Source organism: Brassica napus, chromosome A3 (assembly GCF_020379485.1).
Source record: "Brassica napus cultivar Da-Ae chromosome A3, Da-Ae, whole genome shotgun sequence".
Lineage (NCBI taxonomy): Eukaryota > Viridiplantae > Streptophyta > Magnoliopsida > Brassicales > Brassicaceae > Brassica > Brassica napus.
In genome coordinates this window covers 34,275,104-34,290,708 of record NC_063436.1, presented here as the reverse complement: position 1 = coordinate 34,290,708, position 15,605 = coordinate 34,275,104, and the positions used below count along the sequence as shown (strand labels likewise).

The following is a 15,605-nucleotide window of genomic DNA, read 5'->3' as shown; positions in this document are numbered from 1 at the left end:
AGATCTCCCGGATTTTTTCGTGTTGGCGCATGGGTGGTTTCGTCAGAATTCTGCTCGAACGTTTTCCCTTGCGCGTTGCCGGACCAGTTTAGAGGAGTCACGAAATTGAGTCTTCTGCCGCGGAATAGGGTTGTCCCGCACGGGAAGACGCCCTTGGTTCTTGCCGTTAGGTTTTCGACCTGTTTAGCGAGAGAACTCATGACCTTGTCTTGTTCTTCCGACTTCTTTCCGAAAGTCGAGAACATTTTCTGGACCTCCTCAAATGCTGCGGGGTTGACGTTAACCGCGGTAACGTTTGCTGCCGGAGTGTATTCAACGTTGTCGTCAACAGGATCGCCGTCGTGAGTTTGTTGGTTGTTGAGATCGTCAGCAGACATGTCCGATCGAGCGTTGGTGGCCGAGAGTTAGATTGATCCATAACCCCCCCCCCCCCCCCCCCCCCCCCCTCCTTCTAGCGCTAAACTATGGTAACCAAAATTCGTACTGTTGATTTCCGTTTAAATTAGGAAAGATAAGAAACCCTAAATTTCCCAGAGGTCACGGATATCTGCTAAACCACACGCCATGTAATCAGAACACGAAAGTACAAATGATAAATAAATATATGGAATCGAAAAGAGAGCAAGAAAGATTTTTATTCTGAATTCGCGTTTGAGCAAAACAACGAAGTAAGAGCCTTCAGCCACGAGAACTGTCGGCGAGATTCCTAGTTATAGCAACCTAAGACTTGAAAACCTAGTTGACTCGCAGCTCGAATAACAAAGCCGAAAAATGCCTAAATTACTCTAAGTATTGCTCTAGGTGATAATTATTTCCTTTTATCCCCCTTCAGCCTCGGTCTCCTTATATACTTCCTCTAAGACGGTTTACCTTTTTCCCTTTATGTCCCCGGTCGAGTTTATCGCTTCGCGGAAATATTCCATTTCCCTTCGAGATTGGTATTTATCTTCGGAAACTTGACATTTATCTTCGGAAACTTGACATTTATCTTTTCCTACAAAACAAAAGATAAAGTGTCATAACGATTGGGCTTGATTTCTATAATATTGTAAGTGGGCTCTTAGCCGCGTTCTGGCCCCTTTTGGGTATTTTTCCGACTTAGGAATTTTTACGATTTTATACAAAGAGTGTTTTCGAAATGACGTCGAATTTAAGGAACATTCCAATTCCTCGTATAGCGTAGGCAATTCGAGGTGTTTAGTTAACAGTACCTCTTTTATACGATCAATCCGAATGTCCTTCGAGAAAAGACGAGTTCCCGCAGTTTGTAAATCGTAAAGTTCCAACGATGCCTCCGATCAAAACGAAATAAGAATGTGTTCGATGCAGTTTCGAGAGAGGAGTTGCGAGGAAGAAGCGAAGACGGGTTTCAGTTGATCCAGCTCGGCGAACGGCCGAGCTGCGTGTTCGATGATCGAGTTTGTTTGTTTCAAAGAGCCTATCTTCAGGCTTTGATAGATTTTCCGTTCTTTCCTGACTTCATTTTTTTAATGAAGAGAAAGTTTTCTCGGATGCCTTTTCCGACGTTGATTTCGTCATAACCGATGTTGACTCCAACAGAAGTTATACCAAACATTCAAATCAGGTGATCCCAGTTTTCCTGTTTGAGAATGTGCCAACTTCTTTGTCATTCAATCAAACTAGGATGAACCACGATGTGAGAATCTCGATTCGGATAAAAAAAACAAGTGGAGAATTACCAGGAAGATCAATAAGTATCATAGGAGATAAGATGAAGAAGTTATCCCACTTTTAAATCAGGTAATCTCAGTTTTCCTGTTTGGGAATGTGACAACTTCTTCGTCATTCTAATCAAAACAATGATGAACCACGATGTGAGAAGCTTGATTCGGATAAAAAAAACTAGTGGAGAATTACCAGGAAGATGAATAAATATCATAGGAGATAAGATAAAGAAGTTATCTCACATGCAAATAATATGATCCCAGTTTTCTTGTTTGGGAATATGATAAATTCTTCGTTATTCTATTCAAACCAGGATGAAGCACGATGTGAGAAGCATGATATGGATACAATTACTAGTGGATAATCACCAGGAAGTTGAATAAATATCATAGGAGTTAAGATGAAGAAGTTTCCCCATTTTCAAATCAGGTGATCCTAGTTTTCATGTTTGGGAATATGATAACTTCTTCTTCATTCTCATCAAACAAAGATGAACCACGATGTGAGAAGCTTGATTATGAAACAAGAACTAGTGGAGAATCACCGGGAAATTGAATAAATATCATATGATTTAATATGAATAAGTTATCCCACTTTCAAATCAGGTGATCCATGTTTTCCTTTTTGAGAATGTGACAACTTCTTCGTCATTCTAATCAAACTAGGGATAAACACGATGTGAGAAGCTTGATTCGGATACAGCAACTAGTGGAGAATCACCAAGAAGTTGAATAAATATCATATGAGTTAAGCTGAAGAAGTTATCCCACTTTGAAATCAGATGATCTCAGTTTTCCTGTTTGAGAATAGGACAATTTTTTGTTCGTTATAATCAAACCAGGATGAACCACGATTTGAGAAGCCTGATTCGGATAAAAAACTTAGTGTAGAATTACCAGGAAGTTGAATAAATATAATAGGAGATAAGATGAAGAAGTTATCCCACTTTCAAATCAGGTGATCCCAGTTTTCCTGTTTGGGAATATGATAACTTCTTCGTTATTCTATTCAAACCAGGATGCATCCATGAAGGATACGAGCTTGTTCCCTGTCGTCGCTTCGACCAAGCGATTGATGTGTTGGCAGTGGGTAGCTATCCTTTGAACATGCCTTATTGAGATCGGTAAAATCGACGCACACTCGCCACTTTCTTTTTGACAACGACTGGGTTAGCGAACCAGTCATGATACCTCATCTCTGTTATGGATCCAACTTTGAGGAGTTTTTTGAACTAGTCGTTAACCGCACCAGCGCGTTCTAGTCCCAAATTTTGTGTTTTTTGTTTGACAGGTTTGAAAGTTGGGTCAACACTGAGCTCGTGACATGTGATCTTGATGTCGTTCCCTGGCATGTCCTTTTCGGCCCATGCGAACTTGTGCAAGTTCATTTTCAGACAACCTATGAGCTCGATTTTAAGAGACTCGCTCAGGTTCGCGCCGATTTCAATTCAGCGGTCTGGGAATGCTTCGTCTAAGCATACCGAGACAACATGCTCGTAGGCCGGCTCGCGTTTTCCTTCCAAAGCTTCGGTTGTTCGTGACTGCGACAAGATTTCAGTCTCGTCTTGTTCTAGGGCGTTGTCAACGGCAAACAATTTCTTTTTCTTTTTACGCGAACCTCCACCGATGGCTTTTTTCGTTTTGATTCTTCAGCGAAGCAGACTTGCAAGATTCTCCGATCTCCCCAGATTGTCTTGATTCCGCGAGGGGTTGGGAATTTGAGACACATGTGGTATGTTTCCGGGACCGTTTGCGTTGAATTCAGCCATGGAGTTCCTACGATCGCATTATACGACGTGGGTTGATTTATGACCAAGAACTCCACGATTTTTGTAATGATGCCGACTTTAACCGACCTTTGATTGTGCCGAAAGTCCTACTACCGGGTTCGGATCTTCCATGATTTTGGATGTATTAATTTCCATTATTTCGAGGGTGTTTTTGAAGATGATATTAGCTGAGATTCCGGTGTCGACCAATATCCTTGCGACATCGATATTCTCGATTTTCAGCTTGATGACAAGGAGATCGTTGAGAGGTTTGACCGGATCGGTCGTTGCTCTTTCCTTGAAGGAGATGACATCGCTGCATGTTTGATTAGGCATATCGTGTGTCAGTTGTTCGGTGATTTTTGAGTTAGAAAATCTGATCCCTCCTCCTTCTAGCGCCAAACTGTGGTAACCAAAATTCGCACTGTATTTTCCGTAAAATAAGGAAAGTCAAGTCAACTCGACTTTCCCAGAGATCCCGGATTATCTGCGAAAACACACAAAAACGAAAGACAAAGATAACAGAATATCAAAAGTAAGTTGCATAGAGGCGTATTATTGATTGATAAGAACAAAGTTACAAGGTTTCCGAAAGCCAAGACGGACAGAGTTTTGCTAACCAAGTCTCAGAACAAAGACGAAAAGAGTCTAAGTAAAATCAAGCCGTCTAAATTCTAAGTTTTCCTATGCTAGCAGAGTTTTTCTAGGTCTAAAATCTTTTTCTCCTTGCGCCTCTAGTTTTAGCTCCCCTTATATATGCCTTTTGGCCCGGTTCCCTGTTTGTCCCTACGTCGAGTTTTTCGCTTCGCAAAAATATTCCTTTTCTTCTCAATCTTCATCATTATCTTGGAAACTTGACATTTATCTTCTGATTTCGCGAGATTTATCTTTTTCTGCGAGTAAAGATACACCGTCATAGTATTGATGGGCTCAATTTCGTATGAAATCGTAAGTAAGCCTTTAGCCGTGTTCTAGGCCTCTTGGGCCGTTTTCCGACTTAAACGTTTTTATGATTTCTCCGAAAGAACGTTTCTTGATACGACGTCGATTTAACTAGGAAGTTGACACTTATCGTATAGTTTAGACAATTGTGGTGTTAAGTTAACCGTTATCGTTTATACGATAACAATGAATTTCATTTGGGAAAACGATTCTTCGAGTTTCTTATTGTAAAGCTCCAATGGTAACTCCAATCGAGATGAAACGTGGGATTGATCCGTCAAGGTTCAACGGAAGGCATAATGTCCGGTTCACGTCGCTTTACGGCGAGTCGGGAGGAGTTGGTCCAACTCGCCGAACGGGCGAGTTGGACGGTGTGTCCGGTCCAACTTGGCCGTTCGGCGAGTTGGACGGTGTGCTCGGTCCAACTCGTCCATTCGGCAAGTTGGACTGCTTGTTTGGTTATGTGACATGCTTCTCTCGAGTCTTTTGCTCGGGAACTTTTGTCGAGAGTGTGTCAAGAAAGCTTATGTACAGAATCAAAATTTTTAAACGTTGATTTCGAGATAACCATTTTTGACCCCAAGAACGTGACTGCTCTTACTATTGTTTTGTATCAGTGTTACCATAGTTGCTTACAATGTGTGCTTCAGAGGTTGTAGGCTGGAAAAATAAGCACTTGGTCATCAAGAATGAGAAGTATTTTCTGGTTGCATAGATTTTGTTTTACTTCACTGTTGGGGTCAAAAACGGTTACGGCGGAATTATCACCCGAAAATCCTCGGAGATCGTATTTCCGAAAAAGATAGTAAAAGAAGAGATGTAATTTTCGTAAAAATAACCTATACGAGGTTTTTACGAAGAAGTATCCTTTAGGATTCAAACCGAACAAACCAAGCTCGGTCGCTACGTATACGCGCCGTCCGGTCGCTACGTAGCAACCAAACCCGAGCCAAGCTCGATCGCTACGTAGCGACCGAGCGATCGTCCCGCTGTAGCGACCGAGCTCGGCCAAGCTCGGTCGCTACGTAGTGACCGAGCGATCGTCCCGCTCGGTCGCTACGTAGCGACCGAGCTCAAGCCAAAGCGCGGTCGCTACGTAGCGACCGAGCACTCGTCTCGCTCGGTCGCTACGTAGCGACCGAGCTCGGCCAAGCTCGGTCGGTACGTAGCGACCGAGCGATCGTCCCGCTCGGTCGCTACGTAGCGACCGAGCTCAAACCAAAGCTCGGTCGCTACGTAGCGACCGAGCACTCGTCTCGCTCGGTCGCTACGTAGCGACCGGGCTCGAGCCAAAGTTCGGTCGCTGTGTAGCGATTGAACCTTTCCGAACATCGATATGACACCAGTCCTTGCATTCTCGTCAAACCTTCGAATGCTATCTCCCGAAGACCGTAGCAAGCTCAGTCCATGTTTCCCGCTATCCTAATCCATCGATAAAACTTCGCGGATTGGAAACCGCGGAAAACTCGTAGTAAACGTGTCGACTCGGAAGACGGCCCAAAGGGACCTAAAACACGACTCGAGGCCCATCCTACGATTTTTCCTAACCAAAAGCCCGTGAACCACAGCATGGTTCACGCTTGGCCCACGAGGAAGGATAAATGTCAAGTTTCCGCGGATAAATACGGAAGTTTTGAAGATAATTGTGAAGATCGGGAAAAATGGAATATCTCCATTTTTATGCTATGACGGCTTAAGGGCAGAAGAGTAAAAGCGTAAACCGACCTTGGAGCTAGTATATAAGGAGTCCTAGGCGAGGAGCAAGGGGGAGAACTTTTTCAGAGCAAACTTAGCACTTAGAGCAATTTAGGCATTTTCCGTTTTTGTTATTTCGAGCTGCGACTCAATTAGGTTTAGCCGTCTTAGGGTTGCTAGAACTAGGAATCTCGCCGACAGCTCTCGAGCCCAGGCTTATACCTTGTTGTAACGCTCATACGCAGATTCGGAATAAAGATCTACTTTGCTCTCTCTCTTTTTCGATTTCTTACTTTTATCGTTGTTATTCTCGTGTTCTGATTGCTTGACGTGTGGTAATTAACAGATATCCGGGTCCTCTGGGAAATTAGGGTTTTCCTAGTTTCCTTATTTAAACGGAAATCGACAGTGTGAATTTCGGTTCCCACATTCACCTAAATGGCTATATTCCTCGTACCATTCTTGTTGAAACCTTTGATAGGAACTCCCCTTGTAAACACAGCTTCAAACCATACTTAACAAAACCACTAGTATGATAGTTTTTGTTAAGGATGTTCACAAATAATTGAGCTTAGACCTGTTAGAGAGTAGTAATGCCTGCAGGACTAGAGATTGCAACCATTATACTAATCAAAGCTACCATGATAGTTTTTTGGAGTCTATTTATTTCGTGTACTTTCAACATTAAACACACATTATTTGACTCGTAGCTAGGCATGTGCAAATAATCTGGAACAGATCCGAATTTTAAGGTACTGAATGGAATCCGATCCAATATAAATATCCAAACAGTACATGTACATGATTTCCAATATCTGAAGAATCGGATATGAACCTGAACCGAATCCAAAAACTACGGGTATCCGACAATTTCTAAAGTACAAATATATATCAATAAATATTAATTATATTAATACTGATAATAATTTTAATATTAAAAATGATTAAAATTTTAAACATTTTAGTTAGTTTTGGATAATATAGGTATTTTGGTTACTTTTGGATATTTTTGACATGTTTGGATATATATAATCAAATTTAAACCGGATATTTCGGATTAGAAATAGGTATTTTCAGTTATGATCGGATAAAACCAAAACAAAATTGGAACCAAAATTTTTAGTTCATTCAGATAATATCCGGATACCGAACCGAATCCAATCTGATATTTATAATTACCCGAACAGTACAAAAATTATCCAAAATACCTGCTACAGTACCCAAATGCCTGGGCGAGTCGTTGTGTTAGAATTATTTCAGTATCGTTTTCTTTGTGTGGTTTGACTCATCTTCCCTTTTTAATTTAAATTCATGAGGTTGACAAAAAGAAAATAAGGATGGAAATAATAAAAAATAGGAACATAAGCGTAACTGAAAAAGATTCAGGATTTTGAAAGAGGATTATGTGTTCTTGCTCATCGAGCAATCTTTGCCAGAGAAACGACTGTCAAAATCTTGGCAGTGAGTCAGTGACCATTCAACTTTAAACTGTTACATCAAACATCTCCGGCAGCCCAACACGGAAGAGGAGCCTGGATAACAAGAGGATCACCTGTAACCGGATGATCCAAAGACAAACTCTCAGCATGAAGCTCATGACCCTCGGATGTTCTCCCTCTCCACTCATACATCCCATGATACTTAACATCTCCTCTAATCGGAATCCCAAGATATTGACAATGTAACCTAATCTGATGCGTCCTACCACTTCGTGGGAACGCCCTTACCACAACAACATCGTCTCCGACACAACTCAATTCTGGTTCGCCCTGGACAACAATTGTACTTTCTGATTCAGAAGGTTGGGGGTTTTCCCCGTTTATGGATACAACTTCAAATGTTGTCTCCATATCTCTAACGAATGATCCTCCCGGTAAGACTCTACCAACATCCAAGGCAGCGTAAACGCGCCAAGCTCCGTGTTTGGAGCGTCCATGACCTGACTTAACCGTGATCTTGCTCCAGTTTGGTGATGGTCCAATGGAGAGAGCAATGTAGGATTTGCGAATCTTGTGTTCTGTGAACGCTTTAACGAGCTTAGCAGCGACTTTATGGGACTTAGTTATGAGCATAACGCCGCTAGTGTCACGGTCTAACCTATTCGCGAGATGAAACTCATTCGATGAATCTGAGTAGATAAAAACAGATCAATTATGGAAGACAGATTGATTTTACATATTTTTCACAAGTAATTTGAGATCTACTCACCAACGATGATCTTAGGAGCAGAGGAAAGAATAGATTCGCAGTAGACACCTTTTGGCTTATCTACGGCCATGAGCCATTCGTCTTCGTATAACACATCGTCTCTTGTAAGATTGAAGAGACTCGATTTTGAAGAAGCTTCAATGGCTCTTTTGAGTTCAATGTCTTTCGAGATCGGAGGGGGCGGAGCAGAAATAGGTTTAGGGTAATCTAGACTGGTTATGGGGAGATCGTGTCGAGCTTCCATGGCTTTGACGGAGTTGGCGAAATAGGGTTTTATAAGTATTTTGTTAGCTGAGAAGAGGTTTCGAAGGAGAAGAGGAGAAGCAGACATTGGAATGTTAGTGGTTTCTTCGGTTTTTTTGTTTCCAATTTTTGTTAAAACTCGGTTTTGCCGGGTCTGGTTTCTAAATAAAAGCTCAAATATCAAAATTTTAGTAAACTTCAGTTGGTTAAATAAGCAGAAAGCAACAGATTAATTTGGTTCGATTTCGGTTTAGTTTCAAGCATGATTCGGTTCGGCTTTGGAATCTCTGGTTGCGGTTTCTTCTAAACGGCACCGTTTTAGCCAGCGCTCCTCAAAAACAACAAAGAAACCCTAGTCTTGACAAAGCAAGAATCAAAAATTCGATACAGAGAGAAATGTCATCGTTGATCATCAATAGATCACGAAGCAGAGCTGTCCTACTCTGGAAAACCCATGGAATCGAAATCGCAAGTATTTTCTCCCACGCGTTTGCAGATTCAGTTTCGGCTTCTGGGTTCTCCTCGGATGCAACAAGAAGCTTCAAAACTACATCTTCTGGATTCGAATCTAGAAAAATTAGCAACTTGACTTTTTCCAGAAGCAATTTCGTCTCCACGACTCGACCATTGAGCTCAGAAGCTGTACCTGTTGCTTCGACTTGTGACGGACTTACGGTGGAACGAATCATAGCTAACCAATGGCCGATTTTAGACGAAAACGAGAGTGATTGGAAGAGCCACGCTGCAGCAATTGCACAGTCCATTCAAGTCATCAAGAGACGCTTGCAGGTTATAAAGAAAAAACTGAAACTTTACACTATTGAATTGAGTTTTGATGTATGTTCTATGTAAATATAATATTACACTATTCAAGTTTTTGTTATGGGTTTTTTTTTGTTTTGGCAGTGGAAAAAACTGTTGGTGAGGCTTAGAATGTTATCTGTAGAGTTGAATAAGCCTCATCTCTGGGATGATCCAACTCATGCTGGTAAGATAAGCCGAGAGCACGGTTCGCTCACAGGGAAAATGAAAGGCGTTATGACGTTTGAGAGAGAGTTGCTTGAACACATTGACATGTTAAAACTCGCTAAAGAGGAGAATGACTCAGAGTTAGAATCGGTGGGAGTTTCTAGGCATGTGTTTTCTGAATTGCTAATATGGCTTCATAGTAATTCATCATCCCTATTGCTAAAACCATGATTATTACTGCAGGAAACTATGAGTGCATTGACCGAAATGAGAAGGGTTTCGAAAGAGAAAGAACTGGAGGCTTTATTATCTGCTGAGAATGATCATTGTTCCTGCTACATAGAGGTGACAAAAGAGACATTAGAGTTCTCTCCATCTCTGACATCTTATTAAAAAGGCTTTATTGGAATAGGTTCAAGCTGGAGCTGGAGGAACCGAGAGCAACGATTGGGCATCAATGGTAATGGACATGTACAAAACATGGGCTCAACGACGCAAATTCTCTGTCACTGTCGTCGATGAAATGCCTGGGGAGATGGCAGGAATCAAGGTTGGTTTTATATATATATATAAAAGACTCTTTTTTTTTTTTTGTTTAGAGAGACTACACATCATACAGCTACTACGACAAACCACTTGAGCTAATTTATGCTCCTGCGCTAGACTAACTCAAGAAGTTATCTGACTTTGGTTCACTGCTAAGTCTCTTCTGTTTAATGGAAATTGGTATAATTTTTGATCTTATGTCTTAAACAGCGTGCGACAATCAAACTGAATGGTGAATACGCCTATGGATATGCAAAAGCAGAAGTTGGAGTTCATAGGCTGGTGCGTATATCACCGTTTGATAGTGGAAAACGGAGGCACACATCATTTGCTGCGGTTGCGGTGATTCCGATTTTAGGTGACGGGTCGACCCGAGTGCAGATCAATGACTCGGATATCCGGATAGAGCGGTTCCGTTCTGGAGGAGCTGGTGGACAGCATGCTAACACGACGGACAGTGCTGTAAGAATCATTCACATACCAACTGGCATAACAGCAACTTGTCAGAATGAAAGGTCTGGTATTAAAAGTTGTCCTTCGTTTTTGCTTTGGTTCATTTTGGTTTTTATGCCCAATCTTTTACTTTGGTATCCAGGTCGCAGCATATGAATAAGGCTTCAGCAATGGCAGTGCTACAGTCACGACTAGACCAACTAGAAATGGCTCGTCAGACAGCAATGAATGCGCAACATACACAATCACTAACCGAGATCAGTTGGGGAAATCAGATTAGAACTTATGTTCTCCATGTATGTGATACCAAGTTCACTCGTTTCTGCTCTAATTTGAGTTTATATTAGTTGAAAACGAGCTGAGTATTCTTTGTTTTTTGCAGCCATACAGAATGGTGAAGGATCTGAGAACAAACTACGAAGTCTCTGATCCTGACTCAGTTCTTGAAGGAGATTTGGATGGTTTCATATTGAGCTTCTTATCTTCTTCTTTGGACAAAAGTGATGATGAACATTAAGGTTTTTGAATCTTGACTCTTGAGCTATCTCTGCCGCTTTAGTAGTTAGTATTAAATAGAGTTGTATACAAAACTCTGAAACGCAAACTCATTATTTTCAAAAGGCTTAAGTTTGTAATCTTTATACTCCAATATTTCTTCTAGAATTTGAATCAAACCTTTTTAATTTTTTTCTAAATACAGTAAATCATTATGCATTAGTAAAGCATCGAAAGAACCATTAAATATGAGATGGAAGACACTTAAAAACTAACTAATGAAGCACCAAAGATAGCTTATGGGTTTTGTTAATCCACCCAAATAAAATAAAATAAAATATCAATACTGTTAAAACATAAACATTTTTTATCTACTTCCAAAAGATTATAATTGTTCATCATTATTGCATATGTTGCATGTGCTCATCATATCTAATAGAGTTAAAGATTATATTATATGATGATTTAATGTGTTATCCAATGTTAAAAAAAAATTACAATTGAACAACTACATTTATTTAACCTCCTATAGTTTTGAAAAAATAACTTAGCTAGTATACTAAGTATGCACCATAGCCTTACACATTATTTAAGCTTTAAAGGTGACAAAGGAATGAGTGAGGGAATGTATACTACTAATACATGATACACTTTGGGAGTCTTCCACTAATTACACATACCTTTCAGTCTAAACCATATCTTTCATTAAAGGTAATTTGGACCTTTTAAGCCATTATGTTTTTTTCTTTAATACTGTGTCGTTTTCTTTAACAAATAATGTGAAGGTATATATATACTCTCTCTGTTCCTAAAAGTATGATGTTTTTTGCAGATTTTGAATGTTCTAATATATAAGATGTTTTCATTTTTCTAGGTAAATTTTACTTTATTAAAAACTGTTTATTCAATTATATTTTAATAGTATTTTTTGTAATTGGTTGAATACCATTAATTTATAGTTTTAATGATATTTTTAGACAAAAAGTAGTTTTCTTAATATGTGTGTTTCTACCTAAACATTTTATATTTAGAACAGAGGGAGTATGTAATTTATTCTCTCTGGATTTTCTTATTACATTCTCTACTTTTTAATATTTTTAATAGCAATTAAAAAGTAAGTAAATATAGTTTTTTAAATACGGATTTCAATCATCATTACACTCCATTTTCTTTTCTTGATTGGTTAGTGTATTCTTTCTAAATTTACAGGTACCTATTTTTAGTGTAACAACAAAGTCTTGCCATATCTATCTATTATTATAAAGAAGAGCTACTCTCTTCTCCTATGATGCCAAATCAGAAAATAGGAGGAAATCACGACACGTGGCACACTAATTCTCGAGTTATTTGCTTTCGTCCGTGGAGTGATTTTTATGGGCTTTAACAAATGTTTTATTCCTTTCTTATTATTTCATGTAATCGGGTCTTATCAGGTCGTATCAATTTTGTTTGGTCTCAGAAAATAAGCTAATTATAATTTCATCTTCATCTTGAATATTGATAATAGATTTCTAGGGTTTGTCGTCTTCACGAGCTCTGATTATGTCAAACAACCATGATGTTCTTGAAGGATCTCCGAGTCAGCTCTTCATGTTGGTTCTCTGTGCCGTTCAACATTCCCGCCGTTATGCTTGCGCTTAATCTCCTCAAATCCGTTATGCAATGAAGTGCTTCATCACCATTAACGGCGTTCTTTAATCCTTGGATCCACGCCCACCACGATCAATCATTCATTGCTTCTTATCTCCCTTGCAGGCTGTGGATTTCACCTATAAAAAGGGCAGACTTCACCTTTCGAAAAACATCCTCCCGATTACTAATATCATAAAGATACTCTTCTTCTTCGATTTAATATCTCGGTCATCTATCATGCTCGCTGATTTGAAGGCCAGGCGTGTTGTTCTACTGTGGAGGTGCGATTGTTGAGTTTCTGGGAAGCTAGAAACATGAAAAGAGGTGGTGAGCTGATAGGCCTAGACACGCTCCTCCTTGAAGCTAAGGTTGTTTTGTTCTCTAAACTCATTATCATCGTCAGTTCTGGACACATCACCGCGTTTATACTCTGAGTTATCCAGCTTATGTTTTCAATAATATATTAAACCTTTCTGGTTCATGTTGTTGAATCCGTTTGTTAATTATGTTTTCATTCATTTTTCATGTTTTCATGCAACTTCCATACCAGCCACCCTTAACGTCCACCGTCTTACCACTTACCGGAATATGTACTCCTTAGGCGGATTTGATGTGCCTCGCTGCAATCAGAATTACAGGCTCTACGACTCACCTTTTCTGATTCAGTTTAGTGATTCACCAACCGAGCTGGTTCTACCAATTCTTCAGGTTCTGTAATCACAGTGAACTACTTGGACTGGCTACTATTTGGTTTAAAAGCTGATGTAGAATAAAATTTAGGATAAGCAGTTAACTCATGTGTTACAGCCTTCTGTTTTTCTTTTTTTCAATTGCAACCAAAGGTATGGAATTTAGAATCTATCGTTGTTTCATTTGAGATTTGATTTATTATTTGCAATTAATTACTGTTTCATTAGCAGGGCTACCAAAGCTATGGATATCTGCAAAACTGCCAAAACCAGAAATATTTGTCGTCTTCCAATAGCTCAAAGTGTGAATCTTTACATTGTGAATGTGAGTCCTTTAGGGTCTGAACAATTTGAATTTCAGGTGGAAAGTGAGATGTTTATTCTCATATAATAAAGAATATAGAAAATCTGATTTTGGGAGCTCTTATATGGTGGATGCGCTCTGTTACTACCTTCTCCTTTTTGCTATTTTCCTCAGTATTTTTGAGCTGAAATAAAATCCAGTAGAACTAAAATATTCTCTCAAATCATGCTATCAAATTCTCCAATGTGTCTACTAAAAAACTTTGGATTATGCTTACAGATATCAAGTTCCTTGAGTTTAAACCATCTGTGAAGTTCAGGGGCTGCATTTCTCTTTGCAATTTGATCATTGCTCCCTCGACATCCTTGAAGAGCGAGGTTCTTTCTTTTATCCAAAAACATATTTTTCTTTTATTTTGAAGTTTGTCTTTGTGTAGATTTTTGTTTTTCCAATGAGTTGCAAGATTTTTTCTCATTATTTAGGATTTTGTCTCCATTGCTTTTCTTTACATTGTACCACTTTTGTATATTTAGAGGATAGAGCGTACTGTCATCTTTTTCTTTGCAAAAGTGTCAATTTCTACATGCAGTAAACATTCCAAAAATGGCTGATACAAAATTGAAGAGGCATTTCTTGGACTACTAAACTACAAAGTGTAAGCACTAATTAGTTTCAGCAGTACATTCACTCTATTTGTCTCTGATGCTACTCCTTTCATGTGTCATTCACCTGTAGGTACAGTTACTTGACTACTATGTAAATGAACTTTATATTGGTCACAACTGATTTATATGCCAGAGACACCAAAGTGAGAAATGTAAGCAGCTTTTCATCTGCTTAGGTACTACTTAATTTCACATTAAACTACGCTAATCCAACACACCATTTCATGCTATCTCTCTATGTCGATGTAGTGCGCTAAGGTTCTTAAGACTCGATCTAAGAACTTCTACATGTTCACAAGCATAGGGTCTGGTTGCTGAGATTTACTATAAGCCAATCTCGGTGAGAGTGACTCAACACTAAAATCAAATGAGCGCTTACGTAATTTGAATATTTAATGGTGGATTCTGATTGAATTTAAAATCAAGCAGGATGCAACATAAATTCGATTAAGCAACTGAGTTTATTGAAAGCTAAGGAGATATTATTGAAGAAACAAAGGAAAGATGAAAAGCCAAAAGTGAAACCTCTGAATATGATCACTGAAATGGAATGTAAATCAAGTGACAGTGATTGTGACATAAATAAGTTGCTGGCATGAGCTCTTTTGGAAATGAGGCTAAACTGATTCTTGAGCCGCAACAGCCAGAATCTGGAGAAGCAACCATTCCTACAATCCAAGCGACTGATTCCTATAAAAGCTCGAAGATGAAAATTCTCCCAACAACACCGGTGAAAACATAGAAGCTAGCTGTGCCGCAATCAGCTGCGACATTGACATCTTTTCTCTCAGTTGTTAATTATAGACGTCTTAAAGTAAACCATGTTTTAAAAGGTCCTAATTATTTTTGATGATATGGTTTATTTGATAATTTAAAAAATATGTAAATCTTTAAACAGTAATGTGTTATGTTTCAAGTTGATTAAGAGTGATAGGTACAGTTTAAGTTTTACATAATTTAAAACAATAGTAGATTTCACAGAGAATGTAAAAAATAAACTACAAATCTGAATAATATCAGTATTGAAAAATGTAAAATAATTATATAATAAAAATGAAATTTCTTCATTAACTAGATAAACATATGATTTTTTAATAAAAATAACAAAACCGAATAATAAATACTTCTCGCCCGTAGGGCTGGCCTAGCCTAGTATAGTTTATTATTTATATCGGATTCGATATCACGTAGAAGATAGTATACCACTGGATTTAGTACTTAGCTTTCAAAATTTGTCAAAATAAATCGAATCTTATATTGAAGCCACAAGAATATAGCCCTATTTACTCAATTTTTAAAATATAGAAACT

The 15,605-nt window shown here is 38.9% G+C and overlaps 2 protein-coding genes across 4 annotated transcripts; one reads left to right on the top strand and one right to left on the bottom strand.

Annotated features, from left to right (window-relative positions):
- Positions 1 to 7,408: 7,408 nt before the first annotated feature.
- On the bottom strand, positions 7,409 to 8,703 carry LOC106346820 (RNA pseudouridine synthase 1-like). The gene is made up of 2 exons (XM_013786266.3): positions 8,300 to 8,703; positions 7,409 to 8,219 (listed from the first exon to the last, which is right to left on the bottom strand). The coding sequence occupies exons 1-2, from the start codon at positions 8,628 to 8,630 to the stop codon at positions 7,588 to 7,590; spliced, it is 963 nt and encodes a 320-aa protein (XP_013641720.1). The 5' UTR covers positions 8,631 to 8,703; the 3' UTR covers positions 7,409 to 7,587.
- A 181-nt stretch (positions 8,704 to 8,884) lies between these two features.
- On the top strand, positions 8,885 to 15,234 carry LOC106346819 (peptide chain release factor PrfB2, chloroplastic). Of its 3 annotated transcripts, none has more exons than XR_007326092.1 (14): positions 8,885 to 9,331; positions 9,449 to 9,661; positions 9,755 to 9,856; positions 9,924 to 10,061; positions 10,268 to 10,572; positions 10,653 to 10,806; positions 10,893 to 11,028; positions 12,576 to 13,005; positions 13,188 to 13,651; positions 13,910 to 14,007; positions 14,220 to 14,285; positions 14,366 to 14,447; positions 14,545 to 14,635; positions 14,725 to 15,234. XR_007326092.1 is itself a non-coding variant. In XM_048762576.1 (7 exons), exons 1-7 carry the CDS (start codon positions 8,939 to 8,941, stop codon positions 11,025 to 11,027), a joined length of 1,440 nt encoding a protein of 479 aa, XP_048618533.1. In that variant the 5' UTR covers positions 8,885 to 8,938; the 3' UTR covers positions 11,028 to 11,205. The 3 variants fall into 3 exon arrangements, 1 of the variants encoding a protein (XP_048618533.1); XR_007326091.1 differs by having other exon boundaries at positions 12,513 to 13,005; XM_048762576.1 differs by lacking the exons at positions 12,576 to 13,005; positions 13,188 to 13,651; positions 13,910 to 14,007; ... (2 more) ...; positions 14,545 to 14,635; positions 14,725 to 15,234 and having other exon boundaries at positions 10,893 to 11,205.
- Positions 15,235 to 15,605: the final 371 nt, after the last annotated feature.